This window comes from Glycine max, chromosome 8, assembly GCF_000004515.6.
Source record: "Glycine max cultivar Williams 82 chromosome 8, Glycine_max_v4.0, whole genome shotgun sequence".
Classification (NCBI taxonomy): domain Eukaryota; kingdom Viridiplantae; phylum Streptophyta; class Magnoliopsida; order Fabales; family Fabaceae; genus Glycine; species Glycine max.
In genome coordinates, this window is record NC_038244.2 from 40124795 (window position 1) to 40144600 (window position 19806).

At 35.9% G+C, this 19806-nt stretch overlaps 1 protein-coding gene across 1 annotated transcript; it reads right to left on the bottom strand.

Moving 5' to 3' along the window:
- Positions 1 to 1712: 1712 nt before the first annotated feature.
- LOC100781250 (pyruvate dehydrogenase E1 component subunit alpha, mitochondrial) lies at positions 1713 to 12957 on the bottom strand. Its single transcript, XM_003531990.5, has 8 exons — positions 11936 to 12957; positions 11391 to 11470; positions 5059 to 5136; positions 4841 to 4936; positions 4672 to 4743; positions 2971 to 3024; positions 2773 to 2838; positions 1713 to 2122 (listed from the first exon to the last, which is right to left on the bottom strand). The coding sequence occupies exons 1-8, from the start codon at positions 12627 to 12629 to the stop codon at positions 2078 to 2080; spliced, it is 1185 nt and encodes a 394-aa protein (XP_003532038.1). The 5' UTR covers positions 12630 to 12957; the 3' UTR covers positions 1713 to 2077.
- Between the last annotated feature and the right edge of the window lie 6849 nt (positions 12958 to 19806).

Genomic DNA, 19806 nt, shown 5'->3' on the forward strand with positions numbered 1-19806 from the left:
TGCAATGTGACTCCATAAGCCAATATCCCTCCATTCTTGTTCACTGGATTCATAAATAAAGAAAATGTGCCACAAATTTTCCATACCATGTAAACATCTAACACACAATGTTGGATAGTCAACACCCTTTAAATTTCCTTTAGCCATATTCGAACAGGAAGATTGTTCCTACCAAGTTTCCATAAGAAAACCTTGACTTTGGGCGGTATTTTAAGATTTCAAAGCAATGATCAAGAGCTAGGCACCTCCATGTCAAAACAATCCACTATCCCCTCCATTATGATACGGTAGGCCAATTTTACCATTGCTTTCAGTACTTCAGATCCTAGCATCTGTCTCAATAGCATCATACAGTGGAGTATTGGGAACAACTTCCACATTCACCTCCTCAAGGAGATCTATGATAAGTTCCTGGTTCCACATCTTAACACCAGGAGGCATCAAATTCTGCATTTTCACATCAACAAGCTCAAAAATTGGTTCAGTCCAAAGGCTTGGATTATCCTTGGATCTCAGCCAAGATTATGTCCATATATTAATGTAGGAACTCCTTCCTTAAGTAATACTCGAGAAGACCAAACATTATTTGCTAACGATTGTTGACCAAAACTGAATAAGAAATAGCTTTGACACAGAGCATGATCCACTTGATCCATTGTTGACTAAAGCCCATCTTGCAAATCATTGCATCTAGGAGCGCTCCCAATCCATGCCATCGTAAGCTTTGGTAATATCAATCTTGAGGACAACTTCACCTCTACCTCCTTTAGACTTGCATTTAAGATGAGCTTTAACTCTAGAAGCAGACTTTTAAATCAAAAGATTTTTGCTTACGAATGAATAAGACAAAGTATATGCATTGCAATTTTAAAAGAGACAAAAGATTTTGGCTCAAACGTAAAATTGGAAGATGTCATACCACATTTCTAAATTTAAATATATGAGACCAATCATACAAGATGATAGAAAAATTAATGAGAATATCACACATAAGATACAAGCAAGATAACTTAAATGGAAAAAAACACTGAAGCTCATTTATGATAAAAAAGTACCTATCAAACTCAAAGATAAATTTCATCACTATGCATCCAACCATACTATATAGTAGTGAATACTGAACTTTAAAGATACAACATAAGAGAAAAATGAGAATAACAAAAATGAAAATTTAAAAATAGATATATAATCATACAAGAAAAAATAGAATACAAATTAATGTTATACAAGAAAAGATTGATAAAACACCCAATGAAGAAAAGATATCAAAAATCAATTAAAGTGATTTAAACATGTATAAAGAAGACCACACACAAGAAACACTAGTTACAAAATAGATTACATGATTTTTAGCCCAGAAAAAATGAGAAAAGGGATACTAAAAAGAATATTGGAGGAAATTATCAACAAAGATCTTTGACTTAATATTTCTAAAACTTTAACTTTTAACAGTGTTGAATGATGTCATGAGATCTATATAGCCAACCCCACCTAATAAGACTTAGATGTTAAGTTAAAAACATTTCAGGAGGTTGGATAAAAATACATAAAAAGCATTAAAATAAAATCAACAGAATTTCTTTCCTTATAGTAGACATAAACGTAAGGAAGTAAAGAACAGAAAAAGAAAATAACATAGTAAAGAACAGAAAAAGAAAATAACATAATCCAACCTGTATCACCAATTCAATCTGCAATGTACAGGCATCAAATTTTTAACTGTCCAAAGACTCTTATAGCCAAAAAATGGTTTCAATTGGAACACAATCTTGTGAATACCTAAAAATAAAATAATGGCAAAATTTTGCCAATCATGGAGGTTTTGCATAACGAAATCCTCCAAATTTGCAGGACACTAGTTGCATGCTTAATCAATTGAGGTCATATGAGTGTTAGATCCTCCAAAATTACATGGCAAAACATTAATTTCCGCCCCATTGCTACTGAAGAATCAATTTCATATACAATTTGGGGAAAGCTCAACAAATAGGCAGAGATGATCTTCTGAACCTTTTATTCTTCATTATTTTGATCGGTCCAAAACTAAGGAAAAGAAATTCAAAGGAAAAGTTTTCCATCAGGGCAAAATAGCTCTAACTTCTTTCCTATCAGCGCCACAAGCCTGAAATTCAGAAGATCACGAATCAGAGTTGAATAAAACACATCATCTACTAAGTAACACTAATAATTGTTATTTACTTGAATGTAACAGCATCTGCATCTAATTTTCATGTAATTTTAAAAACTTCTGTTTGGGTTGTGTTCACTTTGAGACTTGAACAGCATAGATATTAAATCAACCATCCATTCTAAATTAGTCTTCCCTTCATGATTTCAAATATCTAAACTCTTGTCTAAAGTACCCTCCGTTTCAAAATAATTTTCATTTGAGAGGTCTTAATTGGTTTCAAATTATTTGTGACTTTAAGAAACTAAGGAAGTATCAATGATTTTTCTTTTCAACTTTATCCTCAACTTTTGGTATCTCCATTAAGTGCAATGAGAGAACTAATGGAATGAATGGTAACACAATCAGGTGAGCTTATATTCCTTGAAATTGAGAATATTTCATGACTTTCTTAATCCTTGTGCAAAGAATTAAATAACAATTATTTTGAAACGGAAGGAGTAATATTCTCCCCAATTTAAGCAAAAGAATACTGAATCTTTGATATATCATTTGATTTGCTAATAGCAAAATTCACTTAACATTTGATAATAAAAGAATGAAGAGATATATAAAATAATGAGTAGAGATGAAAATATCACTACCTCGACACCAAAGCCTTTTACATATACATTGGTAAATAAATCAGATGGCTCTGGCATTTGACTTTCCTGGAAATCAGAAATGAACACAGAACTCTGAGATTGTAAATCACATAGGATGATAGGGCAACTGCAGGAGATGAAAATATGTGGATACCATAATTAATATTAGAAGAATAAACAATCAAGATATAGTTTCACCTTTGCTTTGGCAATGGCTTCATCAACTTCTTTTCTTATTTCCTTTTCAATGTCCTGAAAGAAGAAGTGCATAATATTTTAGCACTTGTAAGAGTTAATGGTCTACATTTTTGAAGAACTTAGTTGAGTGAAAATATGTCTTGAGTGTGTTGGTTAGCCCACTCAGCCAAAAGACTTTCATATATATAGACCAAAGGCCTTTGAGTACAAGAGAAGTAAGAGGTCTGATTACAGAGAGAAAAGCAAGATTACACAAGGGAGAAGCCTAAGTGTACTATGTCAGAGTAGAAAAACTAAAACAGCTTTATTACTGTCACTAATACATCAGAAAATATAATATAATCTAACAAGAAAATATAACATAATCTAACAGCACTAAATTCTAATGTTCCATCAAAATTAATGTGATAAGAACTTTGATTTCTATGAAAAACTCAGATTAACATCTTACAGCAGAGGCAGGCCTCTTTAATTCCTCTAAAACAGAAGCACAACAAGAACATACATAAAATAAAAATGGAAAATGGTTACAGGCTGTTCAAGGGGTTTTTCTCCACTGCCTAAAGGTCCCAAACCCTTGCTCAATGTCAAGGAGAGAGGATTGAAAAGGTAATGAAAGGACAAGGAGTAATGCCCACCTGCTCCCAATCACAGGGCCCGGCTCGATCAAAGAATGCAAAGCAACTTTACCCAGCTTACAGCCAAAAAAAAATAACAAAATGAAAAACTACCTTAAATACCAGCCTCCAGCCTCTGTGCTGTATTACAAGTCTTACATGCAACAGACCCCTTTCACAAAGCTAACAAACTGACACCTCACCCTCCTTGTTTTGAGCATTTCCCTTCCTACCCCCTTCTAGTAGATAATAGCCAAAATACCAAATCTTAGGCCCATGACAGTTCTACCACTCTACGTCCTGTTACTTTAATTGGGCCTTTAAACTACTAGGCTCTAACACCCAATCACTGAATGCCTTCCCTATTTCCCTTTCCCTGCTTTCCATGATTTTTGTTAATAGAATTCACATCTCACACCTTCCTCACTCCTCCCTGACACGTGGGAATTCTGTTATGCACATAGTGAATATTCCATTCAGCATCCAGACTATCTACATGTTGGTCAGGTACCTTATGGGCCTTACTCCCTTGCATTTCTAATAGTAATACTACTCCTTGTCTAACATTAATATATATCAGGACACTTGTAAGCTGTTCCGAATGGGCAGAAAATTTGTGGCACTTAGCAAAAATTTAAAGAAAATCATGACACACCATTCATGATAGACAAACAAATCATATCATCCAACACACAGCATAAGTAATTAAAGTCAAAATAAAGCTCAAGTATCATAATTAAAGTCTACCAACTCACATGGTAGGTAACCTATGCAGGGACTCGAATTCCATGACAACTATTTTAATATAGCCAAAAATATTATGAAAAAAATATCTGTATACTTTCATTAAAATAGCAATAGGAATTTTATCATTTAAACATAAAATTTACTCATTCCTAGATGACCTGCAACAATATAAAGAAAACTGTTTCTATTCATGAACTTGAAAAGTAAAATACCAAGACGCAAGGAAAAAATTGATCACAGATATCAGGATGAAAGCATCAGTACTTAATACAAAACAAACAGATATATCACATTTTACAATTGAAGTACTGCATGAATTCAAACTTCATTCAATCACCTTTAGCTCCTTTTCAGTAGCAATCTCGTGAGTCAATAGTAGCTTTCTTACTCTCTCAATTGGATCACGCTCCTGTAATCAGATTGGACAGGAGAAAATAAAAGATAGAGTAAACTCCTCAATATTAATTAAACAAATAAGACATTTGATTATGATCATAGTAAGATACCTGTCTCACACCAGAAATCTCATCACGTGTACGGTATGTGCTGCCAGGATCAGACATGGAGTGGCCATGGTATCTGTATGTGTCCATTTCAAGAATCTGGACAAAATAATTAAGATAGAGAAATCAATTATAATATAACAGAGAATAAAAGAATCATTCCTAAAAGCTAAAAAAATTCTTAAAAAATATAAGTACAAATGAGAGGTTAATTTACTTACAATGGGACCATTCTTCAAAGCAAACTCCTTTGCAAATTTACAAGCTTGTTTCACAGCAAGAGCATCCATGCCATCTACCTGCACAAAGTATAAATATTTACTTCCAAAAAAATTTCAAAAAATGTAGTTCACGAAAAGACTACAACACATTCAATCAGCACATGTATATATCATAGCTATCAATCTTGGATTGCAACCTGCCAAGCTTAAGCTACTGCTAACCAGTAACAAAATTGCTATGGAAGTAGAGCAAACAGTGGAATGGCTGCGATGCCAAAGTTTTAGATAAAACATAAAAATTATTTATTATTTATGATATACATATATACATGCTTACAAGCCCAAAAACAAAAAAGACAATTATAATTGAAAAGATAGACACAACAAGAGAAAGGAGGTTGAATTGTGTTGTGTTATATTTTTTCTACAGGTCAAAAGCTTTGTATGAAATTCCTTTATAGACTGTTGCAGCGAAAAGGTTTTGGCACCAGATGAATGGATGGATCTTGACATTGTGTTATGAACTAGACGGAAGCAACAATGGACCACCTTAATAGGTGGTCCACCACAGACCATGATTTTTAGCCGTAGGATGAATCTTGTTATTATAGGTCCTTCCACACCAGATCTCTAACCCCCTTCCTGCAGCTTTTCCAACCACCGTTTGCCGTCACCAGAGGTGATTTTCAGCAGCATTTCCTTGCCACCTCTACCTTATCCTCCTTCCTCTCCGACACTGACAACCCTGATGGAGATCGTCATTGCCTCTCCAAACCTCTCGAGAATTTGATAAGGCTCAAAAAATGGGGGCACTAGTTTCCAGTGTATCCTTTGAGTAATTGAATGTTCTTTGGGAGGTCTTGGTTTAAGAAACCCCATTCTCCAATAGGAAAAACATGTGGTTTCTTGTGCTTCTCTGCATATTATTTCATTTAATCCTGAGCCTTGGACAAACAATATTTTAACTGAATAAGTGCCTCATCACAGTCCTTCAAATCCCTTACTAAAGCTTCCACACGTGATTCCCCTTCCACAAACTTAACTAAAGTTGGAGGCTTACAACCATAAACCCCTTTCAAAAGGTGTTGTTTGCGTAGACATGTGATGAGTGGTATTCCACAATTCAGCCCAAGATGGCCAAATGCACTAGTTCTTTAAGCTGCTCCAAGATAAGACTCCAAGCATCAATTGATCACCTTAGTCTGACCATCAAATTTGGGATGGTAAAAGAAACTCATTCTCAGTTTGGTGCCCTGCAAGGAGAATAACTCCTGCTGAAAAGTGCTGGTAAAGAGATGATCCCTATTTAATAAGAACAGACAACGACAATTTTTCCCCCTTATTTTTATCAGAATTAAGCTCCTTGACCAAGCTTTTCCTTTAAGGAGAAGAAAAAGCCAAAAATAAGGCCAACGACAATCTAATCCTTGTACATAATACCAAAAAATTCTTCCATTCCACCAGAGAAAGGGGAACATCAACCAATCCGAAGACAAATATAATGTCTTCCTCAAGAAGCAAAACCAATAGACAGTAGTATACATACTGATGAAGGCAAGGTATAACTTCAACTTCTCTGCCAATTTCTTCTAATACAACTAAAGCAAATCTCAAAAATAGCAATACATCCCAAACAATCACATCCATCAAAATTTGCAATTTCACCATCATCACTGATAAGAACAGATCAATATGGAACAGATTTGAAAAGATGAAACAAAATTTTTTATAGATAATTAGAGATATTGTATTACACAGGTTTTCGAGAGTCTGTCTCTCCACAATTCAGATTCTTCCTAATTCCAGAGTGTTTTTCTCATTCTGGTTTACTTTTATTTATACTACATCTAATGGACACAACTATTATGAATGGTTGTGACTGTTCCCAAGGGTCATGCCCCCATGATTCGCATCTCCTAACCTTGCACCCCTTGGGCGGATCATAATGGTTGGTTGTGACTGTTCCCAAGGGTCATGTCCCCTTGATTCACATCTTTCGGCTGGTTGTGAAGGTTCCCAAGGGTCATGTCCCCTTTCGGTTGGTTGTGGCTGTTCCCAAGGGTCATGTCCCCTTGATTCACATCTTCTGACCTTGCACCCTTTGGGTGAAGCATAACTATTGGGTGGTTTACACCCTTTGGGTGGGTTGTAATTGTTGGGTGGTTTGCACCCCTTGGGTGTTTGCGGTTGTACACATTGGTGATGTGTGGCTTATGCTTATGCTTATCAATACCCCCGCCTAAAAGACTCACCTTGTCCTCAAGGTGATAAGTCGAAAAAACCTCTTGTAATTTAGCCATAGATTCCCAACTATTTTCACTGGGAGGGAGGTTTTTCCACTGAATTAAAACTTTCACGATGCCCGGTGGTAGTTCACAAATATCTAAAACAGAATTTGGATAAGCTTGTAATTCCTGATCCTTAGATAACATAGGTGGTAAAGGTTGGGACTGGAATGAGTCACCAATGGCTTTCTTGAGGAGAGAGACATGAAAGACAGGATGAATTTTAATGTGAGATGGAAAATCCAACTTATAAGCAACAATACCCACCTTATTAAACACCTGGAAAGGACCATAAAACCGAGGGGAGAGTTTTTCATTAATCCTTTTAGCCAAGGATCTTCTCCTGTAAGGTTGCATCTTCAAGAACACCCAATCACCGACTGCATATTCTATGTCCCGACAGCATTTGTTGGTATTTGCTTGCATGATATCTTGAGACTTCAACAAATTTTCTCTTAGAGTAGCCAATAATTCATCCCGAGCAATTGTTAGTTTATTGACTTCTTCAAGGCGGGAAGGAATGGTGGATCCCTTGAGAATGTGATGGGATCATGTCCATACAAAGCTTTGAAAGGAGACATCTTGCTTGAAGCGATATAATTGGTGTTAAACCAGAATTCTGCCCATGGAAGACAAGAGGCCCATTTCTTAGGCTTTGTTCCAGTTATGCATTGTAAACAAACTTCCAAGCATCGGTTGACAACTTCTGTTTGTCCGTCAGTTTGGGGATGATATGTTGAACTAAACTTAAGTTGTGTACCTACTGCTTTAGAAAGGGCTTTCCAGAAGTTGCTTAAAAACAAAGGGTCACAATCTGAAACAATGGAAGACAGAAATCCATGTAATCTTACAATTTCCTGTAGAAAAACTGCGGCCACTTCGGTAGCAGTGAAGGGATGTCCTAATGGTATGAAGTGAGCATACTTAGTGAGTCGGTCAACCACCACCAGGATTGTATCCTTCCCCTTGGATTTGGGCAGTCCTCCAATAAAATCCATAGAAATATCTGTCCATACTTGAGTAGGAATGGGTAATGGCTGTAGCAATCCTGCTGGAGACAAGTTGTCGCTTTTGTTTCTTTGACAGACTTCGCAAGCAACAACGAAATTCTTGATATTGGTTTTCATCCCTTCCCAATACACTAGACTTGCTATTCTTTTGTAAGTTCTGAAGATAACTAAATGTCCTCCTACCAATGATGAATGAAATTCTTTCAAAATGATTGGAATCCAGGAGGAAGATTTGGATAGCACCAATTTCTCCTTGTAAAATAACTTCTGATCCGTCAAAGTATAGCCCATATGAGATGCGGGATCAATAATCAGGTCTTGCATGATTTTTTGTAACTTGTCATCTTGTTTGATCTCTTCTATCCATTCTTCAAAATCGTGAATTTGTAAGATTGTCATGGCACAATAGGAACTTCTCTTGGAAAGGCCATCGGCGGCAAAATTTTCCATCCCTGGCTTGTACTATATTTCAAAATCATATCCTGCCCATTTGAAACTCCATTTGTATTGTTCTTCACCAAGCATCCTGTGTTCTATAAAAAATTTCAAACTTTTTTGGTCAATTTTGATAATAAAATGGTTTCCCAGCAAGTAGTGTCGCCATTTTTGGACCGCTTTCACGATTGCCATCAATTCGCGATCATACACCGATTTCCTTTGGTTTCTTTCGAATATGGTAGTGCACCAAAAGGCTAGGGGTCTTCCTTCTTGCATTAGAACTACTCCGAATCCAGTTCCACAAGCATTAGTTTCAACCACAAAAGGCTTTGAAAAGTCAAATACTGCTAATGTAGGCAAACAAGTCATGGCTTGCTTAAGTTGTTCGAAGGCAGTTTGCGCCTCTGGACTCCATTGGAAGGCATTTTTCTTCAACAGGTTGGTCAATGGCCTTGCTATTTTTCCATAATTATGAACAAACCTCCTGTAATAGCTAGTAAGGCCTAAGAATACCCTTAAGCCGGTGACATACTTGGGCGTAGGCCATAATGTCATTGCTTCCAACTTCTGAGGATCTGTGGATACACCTCCAGCGGACCTTTCGAATTGCTCAATGTACTCTTCCACCGTTTCTTCTTGTTTAAGTGCAAGGAAGGCGACAAAAGGGTTGAGAGTGGCTGAAGTTTGGAATCTTTCAAGAATGGCAACTTTGAAATCGCCCCATCCAATATCAGAATTGCAAGTCTCCCACCATTGAAACCAAGATAGCACCTTTCCATCTAGCGCCACCATAACTGCTTGAATTTTCTCTTCTTCTAGTATATCTCTCATTTGAAAGAAGCGTTCCAATTTATTTATCCAACTATAAACATCAGATTCCCCATCATATATGGGGATTTCCAATTTTCTCCATCGTTTTGTTTTTCCTTCGCCGGTGTGGTTTTTGGGTGTCTCTTCTTTATTGACGGAACCTTTGGGTGTGTCATCATTTGAATGCTTGAATAAATTTTCCATCATGGCTTCTAGGCGCGCAAAACATGTTTCAAGTTGTTGTCGTTCTGCATCTCGGTTTTGTCAGTCCTCCATTAGCATCTCCAAAATTCTCTCCATTGTGTCTGGATTTTCAGAATTGGATCGAGTTGTCACCATTGTTGGAAACAGGAACCGAATCGGTGCTCTGATACCAAATGGATAAGAACAGATCAAAAAGGAACAGATTTGAAAAGATGAAACAAATTTTTTTATAGATAATTAGAGATATTGTATTACACAGGTTTTCGAGAGTCTGTCTCTCCACAATTCAGATTCTTCCTAATTCTAGAGTGTCTTTCCCATTCTAGTTTACTTCTATTTATACTACATCTAATGGACACAACTATTCTAAATGGTTGTGACTGTTCCCAAGGGTCATGCCCCCTTGATTTGCATCTCCTAACCTTACACCCCTTGGGCGGATCATAATGGTTGGTTGTGACTATTCCCAAGGGTCATGTCCCCTTGATTCACATCTTTCGGTTGGTTGTAATTGTTCCCAAGGGTCATGTCCCCTTTCTATTGGTTGTGACTGTTCCCAAGGGTCATGTCCCCTTGATTCACATCTTCTGACCTTGCACCCTTTGGGTGAATCGTAACTATTGGGTGGTTTACACCCTTTGGGTGGGTTGTAACTGTTGGGTGGTTTGCACCCCTTGGGTGTTTGCGGGTGTACACCTTGGTGATATGTGGCTTATGCTTATGCTTATCAATCACCCAAGGGCAGATCCCATCTCTACCAGATTCTAATTCAACTAGAGCTAACTGTTGTATTTGTGCATTTTCTTCAAGATTGATGCCCTACTTCATTCTTCAACCCAACATATGCTCAATTTCATTAATCAACTCCGTCAACATACTTTTCAATCTCAAATACACTGAAATACAATGAGCACAGCTGGACCCATGATTTCTGGTGATCATTGGTTTTCTTCAAAAGCTCCACATAATTGTCCAATGCCTCAGCTTTGGTCTCCATCTCCCCAATGAGTGCGTCCAGCAAGTTGGACCAAAATGTTAGGAATCATCCATTGGAAATGGAGAGAGAAAGATTGTTTAATTGACATTAAACAAGAAGAGAAAGAAGTGAAATACAATGTTTTGAACGTCTCATTTCTACCCTTATTTCCTCTTATTTTTCTAACTGAACCTCCTCTAACTAGTTAACTGCCCTAATTGTTTTTAACTATTTTGACTCCCCTTTATTCTTCCAACCACATCTTACCCTTGTATCCTAACACAATCACCATCGATCTAACTCACAATCAACAACCCAATAACTGGAGTCGTTGCCCAAACAGACATTCAACTATGTGAACAAAGACAAAGTTTGGAAATGAAAAACACAGAAAAAAGAGAGGAAAATATATGAATAGTGAAGGGTGAAGAAAGAACACAACACAGGAATAAATAAATAAACAGCAGAGCCCTCTCCAAACATGACACGAACAGATCATAGACCAAACAGGGTAAATGAACACCAATCAAGCTGCACTATGATGTTTTTAGTGTGAACAGAGTGGCATTGAATATTTATAACACAACAACAGCAGTCAATCTCTCTAACCTTCAATCCAGGAACATAATCCCCACGCTTGTAATAAGCAGGACTCTTAGCAGCTCTCCACTCAGCTGTCCCCATTCCATCTGTCCCACAAACCAAACCAAATTAATCCAAACCCAAATCAACAAAGTCCCTTTTCAAATTATTATTTTCAATAAGCAGTTACAAAAGAATAAAAAATAACAAAGTAGAATAAATTAAGTTTTTATAAATTAGTCTACTGATAAGCTAATTTCAACTTATGAAAGAAGCTCAATTCAGTTTACCTTCTTATTTTCTTCTCCTACAAGTATTAAATGAAGTATCTTGTTAACCCGTGCCCTTAGGGCATTGGTTTGGTTTATGAACTAAAAGAAAAAAACATTTATTGTGAAAAATAATAGGAGGGCTTAAAAAAAAGTCATGGATAACACAATTTTATGCATCCCAATAAAGATCTTTCTCCTTTTAATTTTTTAACCAATGTCATAAAGCCGCTGATTAACAATTGTCTTAAAGGAAAAGTTTATCCAAACAAAGTCTAAAACCACCCCACATTTCATACTCACAGTGATTATTCTCGCAGACCAAAATGGAGGGGAGATCCCAAAGAGCGGAAATGTTAAGCGCCTCGAACAACTGGCCCTGATTGGCAGCACCATCACCGTACATAGAAAACGTAACATTCTCATCTTTACAATACTTCTGAGCAAAAGCCAAGCCACACCCAAGCGGAACCTGCGCCCCAACGATTCCATGGCCACCGTAGAAGCCACCTTCCTTCCTATAAAAGTGCATGGATCCCCCTTTCCCCTTGGAGCAGCCGTCGCGGCGGCCCATGAGCTCGGAGAAGATCTCGATTAGGGTTCCGCCACGGGCGAGGAAGGTGCAATGGTCGCGGTAGGCGGTGATGACGCAGTCCTTGCGCGTGATGGCGGCCTCCATGCCGACGGCGACAGCCTCCTGACCGTCGTAGAGGTGGCAGAAGCCGCGGATCAGCTTCGCCTTGTAGAGCGAGTCCGCCGCGATCTCCATCCGCCGCATCAGCGCCATGTCGTGGAAGAACGCAAAGAGCTCCGCCGAGGAGGTCTCCACGGCGCGTGACGGCGCGTCGCAGTTGTGGGAGGTGAAGGGCACCGAGGTCTCTATCGTGAGTGGGTCTGACGAAGTCGAAACCGAACGGCGTCGTAGTGATAAGTACGACGCTAGGGGTTTCAGAAGATTCGATTGCGACGATTGAGCAACAACGCGCGAGAGAGCCATTTTTTGGATCGAAAAGAAAATTAGGTTAAAAATGAAGAAAGAATCGAATTTGTTTGAAAAAAAGTTGGTTAGTTTAGAAAGAAGGAATGAGAATGATGATGCAAAGAAGAGGAAAAAATGGGTTTTTGTTACTTTGTTTGAGGTTGGAGGGTTAGGTGTGGACTGAGGGGTCAAAAGTGATGATGGATGGTGGGAAAGTGACAGAGACAAAATAAAAATGATTTTTTTATTCGGGGTGCTTCGTAAAAGATTTAGTTAATATAACCTCTTAATATATGTATCGTTTGATCTTCGTCTAGTGGCTCTGGTTGAATTGAGTTAGATTTCACGGGTATTCTGTAACATTATTTCTATGACGTGGAAAACTATGAACCGTTGGATAGAGGTCGAAGAGGCGATTGCATTAATTCTTTAATGCAGCAAATCTGAATCCTACAAGAATCTGGGATTTTTCATTAGCTCGTTCGCCATAAATTGAAGATTTTGAAGTACTTGAATTTGCAAAGCTTGTTCGTGGAATAAATTCTAGATTTTTGGTGATATTTTTGTACAGACAGATAATTAGGCTAGGACATTTATTAATAATTCAAATGAGAATGATTTATTTTGAGATATATAAAATTATATTATTTATAATTTTTTATATTCTTATATAATTTATATGATAAATATTTTTTATTTAAGTTATTTAATTAATATTTTTACCACATTGGTTAATAAGATTTGATTAATTAGTGGAGATTTGAACTCATAATATTTTATTTTTTTTTATTTCTCTACATCCTTCTCTAAGGGTTGGACTAATCTTATATATAAAGGTTTTAAATTAAACTTTTTAAAGTAGAGATAAGATAAAAATAATAAGTTTTAAATTAAACTTTTTAAAGTAGAGATAAGATAAAAATAATAAATAATTAATCTTATATATAAAGGTTTTAAATTAAACTTTTTAAAGTAGAGATAAGATAAAAATAATAAGTTTTAAATTAAACTTTTTAAAGTAGAGATAAGATAAAAATAATAAATAATTAATACAAGGTGAGTGTGTATGATGAATAATATTAACATAATTTATTTATATTTAGAGTCTATTAAGATTAAGTGACAAGTCATTATTATTTGTGTTAAAATTGGTGTATGATGAATAAGATATTTATTAGATTTGATTTCATGGAATGCACACTATAAATATATTTATTTTTATGGTTTTATATTTTTATAGTATTATATTAATAATAAATTTTTATTAAGCTACCTTCCAGGCCGAAAGCAACACACCTATAACTATCAACTTCGTTTGGATATTGGTGCGTGGGAATGAGATATGTTGCATTCTTCCAGACCGGAAGAGAAGTCACTATCACTACCATGGTCTTTGACCCAACAACTCTCATATTCATATAACAGGTCGTCAACATTGGAGGTTGAGTCATGTTGGTTGTTTGGTGGGCTATTATTGTCACAAATTATAGCAAATAACTCCATGAATGGTAGTGTTGGGTTGTTGTAAAAAATGTTGAACATTTGTCGAACATCAGTATCATTTCTCAGAATAAAAGATGTGTATATGTATGGTTGTCCTAACTCAAATATGGGGCATCGGAAGCGGAGTTCTTCAATATATTGGTGTGGTTCAATGTTTATTTTTTGGTGAACAAATTCAACTAATTGCATAAAGGTTATGACCTGGTTGACCAAGAAATTTTGTGTTGTTACTAATGAAGGTAATGTCCTCATTAGTGTTGCAGATTTCACTATTGTAGTAAAGACAAACATATGCAGTTAGGTGACACATTCTTGTAGAGATTGAGATGAATATTTGAAAGTTCTACGAATATCTTTAGTGGTATTTATAGAATTTTTTGATTGCAAGCAGGTAAATGACATGCAAGTATGTTCAACACCTACTTTTTAAATTTTTTATTCATAATTTGAGGTCATTTTTTATAAAACTGTTATACGATATATATTTTTTGGATTCTTTGACTTGAAGTCTATGAAATAAACTTTCCATGGATTTTTTAATGTATTGGATATAAATTTAAAAATTTGCATAAAATGACCACTTAAACATTGTTTTAAGGGTGGGAAACATACTTTTTTTGATTTTTTATTCTTAATTTGAGGTCCTTTTTTATGAAATTGTTACACAATATATATTTTTTAGATTCTTTTATGTGAGGACTATGAAATGAATTTCCCATAGATATTTTTAATGTATTAGACATAAATTCAAAAAATTGCATGAGATGACCACTTAAACATTTTTTAAGGGTGATAAACATATTTTTTTTTATTCTTAATTTGAGGTCTTTTTTTATGAAACTGTTACACGATATTTTTTTGGATTCTTTGACGTGAAGACTATGAAATAAACTTTCCAGCGAATATTTTTAATGTATTGGACAAATTTAAAAAATTGCATAAGATGACCGCTTAAATATTTTTTTAAGGGTGGGAAACATACTTTTTTAATTTTTTACTCTTAATTTGAGGTCTTTTTTGTTAAATTGTTACATGATATATTTTTTTTATTCTTTGATGTGAGGACCATGAAATAAAATTTTCATGGATGTTTTTAATGTATTGGACATAAATTTAAAAAATTGCATAAGATGACCAATTAAACATTGTTTTAAGGGTAAGAAACATACTTCTTTTTACTCTTAATTTGAGGTCATTTTTTATGAAACCATTATAAGGGTAGTTAAACATAGTTGATTCCATCATCATAACATTTTATACTTCAATGACCAAGATGATGACCAGTCCCACAAGACGGTGGACATCGATTACATCGCAGATTTCTTCTCTCTTGTGTGACTGGTCCTCCCTCATGATGATGATGTTGTTGTTCTGTGTCAGTGTATTCATTGTGGGTTATTGTAGCTGAAGAACTTTGTCCTTGCTCTTCAAACGAACATGGTGCATCAAACTGTTGTAAAGAAACCAAATATGATGCCGTAGAATTTGGTGTATTCAAATCCACCAAATAAATTGGTCATCCATTCATGGCTAGTTGCGTTGACTGACTCGCGAGTCTATCCAAAAGTTTGATGAACAGGTGAAGGAGTACAAAACATAGACTGAGGATGTGGAATTTCGAAATGTGTTTGTTCAACACTTGTCCCTACAACATTATTGGTAGTTGTTGTGCGTGGATCCTTTAGTTGTTGTGCAACAGACAACAACATAATAGTATTTTTCCTATACCGTTCCAAATATTTTGGTGTATGTGTCACTATTCCTTCAACCCATTGTCTAGTTAAAACATCATTGCGTTTATTCTTCTAGATATTAATTCACTCCGCATGATATTTCATCTAGTCACTATAATGATTGTCTCGCATGTCAATCTGGTGAAGTCGATCAAGATTCATAGGATCAATAGGGATATCTTGTTGTAGTCCAAATTGTAGCTTGACCCGATTTGTTTGATGTCATTCCAGAATTGAAAACCAAATAATTGCAATACATGCAGACCAAATCTCTTTGTCTCTGTATGCATGTCTCGATAAGTGTTCTTCAAATCCTCTATATGGGATCCAAGAAAACTGAAATATATGTTAATAATGCAACATTAGTAAATGTTAATATGTACATATTGATGGTGCAATTCATGATAATATTATACCTCATGACTCTCCATATGATATATACGAGATTTATACCTGACCAAGTCACCATGAGGTGTGGTCTTATATTCTAATCTACCACCATTCCATTTGAAATGTAAAAGAAACAAAACCACTATTCATTGTAATGTTATAATACGCATCATTGAAATTTAAAATTTAGATTTCACTATATGTAAATAACCTTTTAGAGAATGGATAAGTTGTTTCAGGTCATGAGACTCTTGTTGCAATAAAAGACATGTGGTACCAAGCCCATGACTGCAATAGTATGGCACAACCACTCATAACTCTACCAACCTTCGATGGTGCTCGACACAGTTCTCTATATAGGTTTGCTAAACAAGTAGAATCCTAACTATAATTTTTTATGTTGTTGAAATCACATAATAGGTTCAAATATATTAGATGAACTCTATTTCCAGATTTATCAGGAATTAAAGCACCACCAATCATGAACATTGTGTAAGCTTTACACCTGCATTGTAATTTGTGTATTGTTGGTTCTTTAGGCAATGATGTGTGCAAGATACTAAGCAACCATGTCAGCTTCAGTGCAGCTCCCTTACTTGCATTTTTTGGAGGGACTTCCCCTAGTAACTCGTCACATAACTCATCTCAATGTAAGAAGCTAGGTCCAATCACAATATGGCCATTGACTCTAATGCCTAGATGAAGTGTAACATCGAGTATGATGGTGCACTCACCCCATGGAAGGTGAAAGGTATGTGTTTCAAGCCTTCATCATTCAACCAATGCAAGATCAATTCTGCACTGTTTGATTAGGGCAATATGTTGAAACCCGATAGACAATAATAATGGTATAATTTGTGGTTCTGGTTCAAGTATTGTATGGTAATATGAAGTGATTAAGTCGTTAATCGTGGTACATGAATGGTGAACGTGTTGATGACGCAATAGAGGTTTATGAGCCATGACAACGATGTTAAATGGTAAACTAGATACAAATGATATAAAGTTTGAAGTTGGGTGATGAAAATGTGGTATTGACATGCACCTCCCATCTATTTATAATATAAACTGTATTAAGATTCCAAAACATATTTACACTTTATCTCATTGTAAGGCCTTGAGATTTCAAAGCACATTTACACTTTGTCTCATTGTAAGGCCTCGAGATTCGAAAGCTCATTAACACGACTATGTTAGTGTCACACATCAAGATTCCAATTCACGTGAACCATGAACCTGCGATTGATTGTATATATAAATGCATTATATCACCAAATACTTTGCATAGTTGCATCAAATCAAATTGTCAGAGTAAACAAAAAGAGCAAGCAAAATGAGGTTAGAGCCAATTTATGTGTACATTTATATCAATGGTGAAATCATTCAAAGTTCAAGTGCAAATACAATTCTCAGAGGTGACAAGATAAAATCATTATTGTTGAATTCAACAATGATGTTGTCAAACATAATCACCGCAATACAATCATCAATTAGAGATAATGATGCAATGCCTATAATTACTGCACTTTGGTATCGTTGTCATGTATATCAATTCAATGGTCAAGTTCAATATAGGGCAATTCAAATTATTGACGAAGAAGGTGTTTGGTGCATGCTTGATATATTTGTGAATATGGTAAGTATAATATGTATGGAACTTAAAGTTGATGTTCATAATTCATTATCACCTTCTCAAGTTAATGACCTAATTTGGGCCAAGATAGAGCAGTTGCACAATTCCCTGAAATTAGAATTAATAATTTAACATATTTTGTTGTTGTATTGCATTTAAGTTTTTCTGAGCCTTTATTTTGTATTTGTAGTTGTTCCATGCTTTGAAGTTATTTTTTTTCAATTTACTTCAATAATAATAGTCTACATGGATGTTTGTAGAGATGCGGAACAATGTCGTACCTAACCCTCACATGCACTGAGAACCCCATTAATGTGCAGTGTTGTACACTATTCACTCACATACACTAGATTGTCGCCTTTAATATGCATTATTGCACATTGTTCACTCACATGCGTACGTTTAGTACATTAACATGGTTCTCAATAATTCGCGTGAGTGTTGGCGGACCAACGTCACCTCCATTGCAATATCACCAACCTAGGTGTCTAGTGGAGTTGAACCTTGACCACCTACCACAATACAATGATCGACACTATTTCATTCAGCAACAAGATAGTGTACAACCACTAACCGGTGCCCTCGAGATTGGCATGACCATCGATGAAAAAACACAATGTATTCGAGTAGTCAAAGAATACAACATCATAAATCATTTTGATAGCAGAATAATATATTTTGACCAGAGAAGGCTAAACTTCCTGTGTAAGTCACATGAAGATGGTTGTACATGAAGCTTAGGCGCATGCAATTCAAAAAGGGATAAGGAATGGATTATCAAGAGTATCAGAGGTGATCACACTTGTCTCGCGCCAATGCTCAAACAAGATCATCGACAACTCGACAAACACGTCATAACACAGATCATCCAACCCATTGTTAGAGCAAACCCAACAGTCTCTATCAAAACGTTGACTGCAGAGATCAAAACATCCATGAATTATGCTCCATCTTACAAAAAGACATGGTTAGCAAAGCAAAGAGCGTTGGAGATGATTCATGGAAGAATCATATGTCAAGCTAGCAAAACTTTTGGGAGCTTTGCAATCTTGTGTTCTCGGGATTGTGATTGTTGCTCAAATAGAATTTGTATTCGTGTTTGAGAGGGGAGAAATTATACCTGGCATTTATGGGAAGTATACTAGCACATCATTGATAGCTACACCACAAGACGGAGCTAACCATTGTAGAAGGGAAACAACTTCAGCGTGGGATTTTTCCTAAAAAATTTAAGAAGGTATGGTACTCCGCAAATTAACTTATGGGTTTAGGAAACATCCCATTTGTTCTGCCCTGCATACACTTGAAGAAACAACTCAGCTGGTGAGAATATATTTGATTTCTTCGTTAAACTTTACTTTGAATCAAATTTCATAATGTAATAGATTGATTGAATATTTACATGATACTCATACACAGAGAAGATGCATTGGTGACATCTTGGTAATATATGTGTGAATAAGCCAAGTGCAACTGAATAGCTTGATTAGCTACCAAAAAAATACTGGGTACAATGCTTTGACGAGGGGAAACATTGAGGACATATAACTACAAATTTGTCTGAGTCGGTTGATTCCATGTTCAAAAAACACAAGACATTTGTTAGTGTCATCGTTGGTTGAAGAGACATACTTAAGACTGCAAAACTCTTTGCTAGTAGATGTCGATAAACCTAGGCAATGATCAACTCCAACTCGCAGTATTCTGAAGTTGTCTTCGAGGCAACGAATAACGGTCATCAAACACGCATTTTTTTTACAAACACAACCACACATTTATTGTAACATAGACCCAAGCCCCACTTCAAACACCAAACCACCTGGAAGGTTTAGGGTCATGTTACAATCCCAAGATTGTGGTTGTGGTGAATACCAGGCTAAATACTTACAATGTTCTCACGTCATGGCTGCCTGTAAATCTGTCAATGTTGATCCCA